At 46.6% G+C, this 2,413-nt stretch overlaps 1 protein-coding gene across 1 annotated transcript; it reads left to right on the top strand.

The window, feature by feature from the left end:
* The first annotated feature begins 220 nt into the window (after positions 1–220).
* Positions 221–2,318, top strand: LOC108039037 (RNA-splicing ligase RtcB homolog). The gene is made up of 2 exons (XM_017115937.2): positions 221–1,612; positions 2,045–2,318. The coding sequence occupies exons 1-2, from the start codon at positions 320–322 to the stop codon at positions 2,270–2,272; spliced, it is 1,521 nt and encodes a 506-aa protein (XP_016971426.2). The 5' UTR covers positions 221–319; the 3' UTR covers positions 2,273–2,318.
* Positions 2,319–2,413: the final 95 nt, after the last annotated feature.

Here is a 2,413-nt window from a genome sequence, read left to right as displayed (position 1 = left end):
ATCCGCAGCGATTTTTTATACAAAAATTTTTTAATACCTTCTATTTTTTATACCTAAATGAATTGAAACAACTTTTTTACAGAGAATAAAAAGTCTAAAATAACGGTTTTAGTGCGACCATATTTGTAGTTTTAAAATTTGAAATATAAGAATGGTATAAAAAGTATATTTTTGAGAACCTGACGGTATATTTAGTTACTTTTGGTCGGTCACACTGCATCTACATTTCATGCCGGCAAGCAATGCAAAAAGTTGACGAAATAACAAACTTATAAATAGCAATCGATTAGCTGGCAAATTAAATCCCCCGAAGATCAGGATGGTGGTGCGGCCATACAACGATGAGCTCAAGTACCTGGAGAAGGTGAGCGACCACTGCTGGCGGATCAAGAAGGGCTTCCAGCCGAACATGAACGTGGAGGGATGCTTCTACGTGAACAGTCGCCTGGAGCGCCTGATGCTGGAGGAGCTGAAGAACTCCTGTCGCCCGGGAGCAGTGGGTGGCTTCCTGCCGGGCGTAAAACAGATTGCCAATGTGGCTGCCCTGCCGGGAATCGTGGGTCGGTCCATTGGCCTGCCGGACATCCATTCCGGCTATGGTTTCGCCATTGGCAACATGGCCGCCTTCGATATGGATGATCCCCTGTCCGTCGTGAGTCCCGGCGGCGTGGGCTTCGACATCAACTGCGGCGTCCGTCTGCTGCGCACCAATCTGTACGAGAAGGACGTGCAGCCGGTGAAGGAGCAACTGGCCCAGTCCCTGTTCGATCACATCCCCGTGGGCGTGGGCTCCAAGGGCATCATCCCGATGAATGCCCGCGATCTGGAGGAGGCCCTCGAAATGGGCATGGACTGGTCGCTGAGGGAGGGCTATGTCTGGGCCGAGGACAAGGAGCACTGCGAGGAGTACGGTCGAATGCTAAATGCCGATCCCGCCAAGGTGAGCATGCGGGCCAAGAAGCGAGGACTGCCCCAGTTGGGAACCCTGGGTGCCGGCAATCATTACGCCGAGATCCAGGTGGTGGACGAGATCTACGACAAGTGGAGCGCCTCCAAGATGGGCATCGAGGAGAAGGGCCAGGTGGTGGTGATGATTCACTCGGGCAGCCGTGGCTTCGGCCACCAGGTGGCCACCGATGCCTTGGTGCAGATGGAGAAGGCCATGAAGCGGGACAAGATCGAGACCAATGACCGACAGCTGGCCTGCGCCAGGATCAATTCAGTGGAGGGACAGGACTACCTGAAGGCCATGGCAGCGGCTGCGAACTTCGCCTGGGTGAATCGCAGCTCCATGACATTCCTCACCCGCCAGGCTTTCGCCAAGATGTTTAACACCACCCCGGATGATCTCGACATGCATGTTATCTATGATGTATCTCACAATATTGCCAAGGTGGAGAACCACATTGTGGACGGCAAGGAGCGGAAGCTGCTGGTCCACCGCAAGGGTTCCACGCGCGCCTTTCCTCCACATCATCCCCTCATCCCGGTGGATTATCAGCTCACAGGACAGCCTGTCCTGGTGGGCGGAACCATGGGCACCTGCAGTTATGTTCTGACCGGAACGGAGCAGGGCATGCATGAGACCTTTGGTAGCACCTGCCACGGAGCGGTGAGTTTTGTAAATTCATATTATTTATTTAATGAGAAAATTGCAATGAAAATTTAGGGAAAATTAATATGACATGGGATTACAAAATGAACACAAAACATTAACTGGGTTTCTAATAGTTAATCCTTATTATAAGCATAATGCAAAGTGTGTCATTGGGATATTGGTTATTTATTTTCTTAAAGTAGTTAATTTTGATTATTTTTTAAAAATGATGAGTGCGAAAGCAATAACCCAGCAATTACTCAAAATTAGTCTAATTAAAGACAGCCCTAAACAAAGCAATTCATCATTTTCCAAGTCACGTTAATTTAAGACCCACATTTATTCCCTAACTTAGTATCAAATAAAATATTAAATTTGATCAAGAAAAATTTAAATAATTATATTAAATTCAACATTTTCATTGAATGCTATTTTCCTTTTTTTTAGGGTCGCGCTTTATCTCGTGCCAAATCCCGCCGCAATCTGGACTACAAAGAGGTGTTGGACAAGCTGGATCAGATGGGTATTGCCATTCGCGTGGCCTCGCCGAAGTTGGTAATGGAGGAGGCTCCTGAATCCTACAAGGACGTCACCGATGTCGTGGACACCTGTCACGCAGCGGGCATAAGCAAAAAGTGCATCAAAATGCGACCCATTGCGGTTATCAAGGGCTGATCTTAATTTATTTTTGTGATTAAATCAATAAAGATTTATAAATATACATCATCATGTTCTTTAAATAGGTAAGTGTTTTGAGATATTGATGTTAAAACTTATTGCCTTACACTTTTGAATATATTTAAATTAATATTGTAA

The sequence above is a fragment of the Drosophila rhopaloa genome, unplaced genomic scaffold (assembly GCF_018152115.1).
Source record: "Drosophila rhopaloa isolate 14029-0021.01 unplaced genomic scaffold, ASM1815211v1 contig_2, whole genome shotgun sequence".
NCBI lineage: Eukaryota > Metazoa > Arthropoda > Insecta > Diptera > Drosophilidae > Drosophila > Drosophila rhopaloa.
This window is presented reverse-complemented; position numbering and strand designations above follow the sequence as displayed.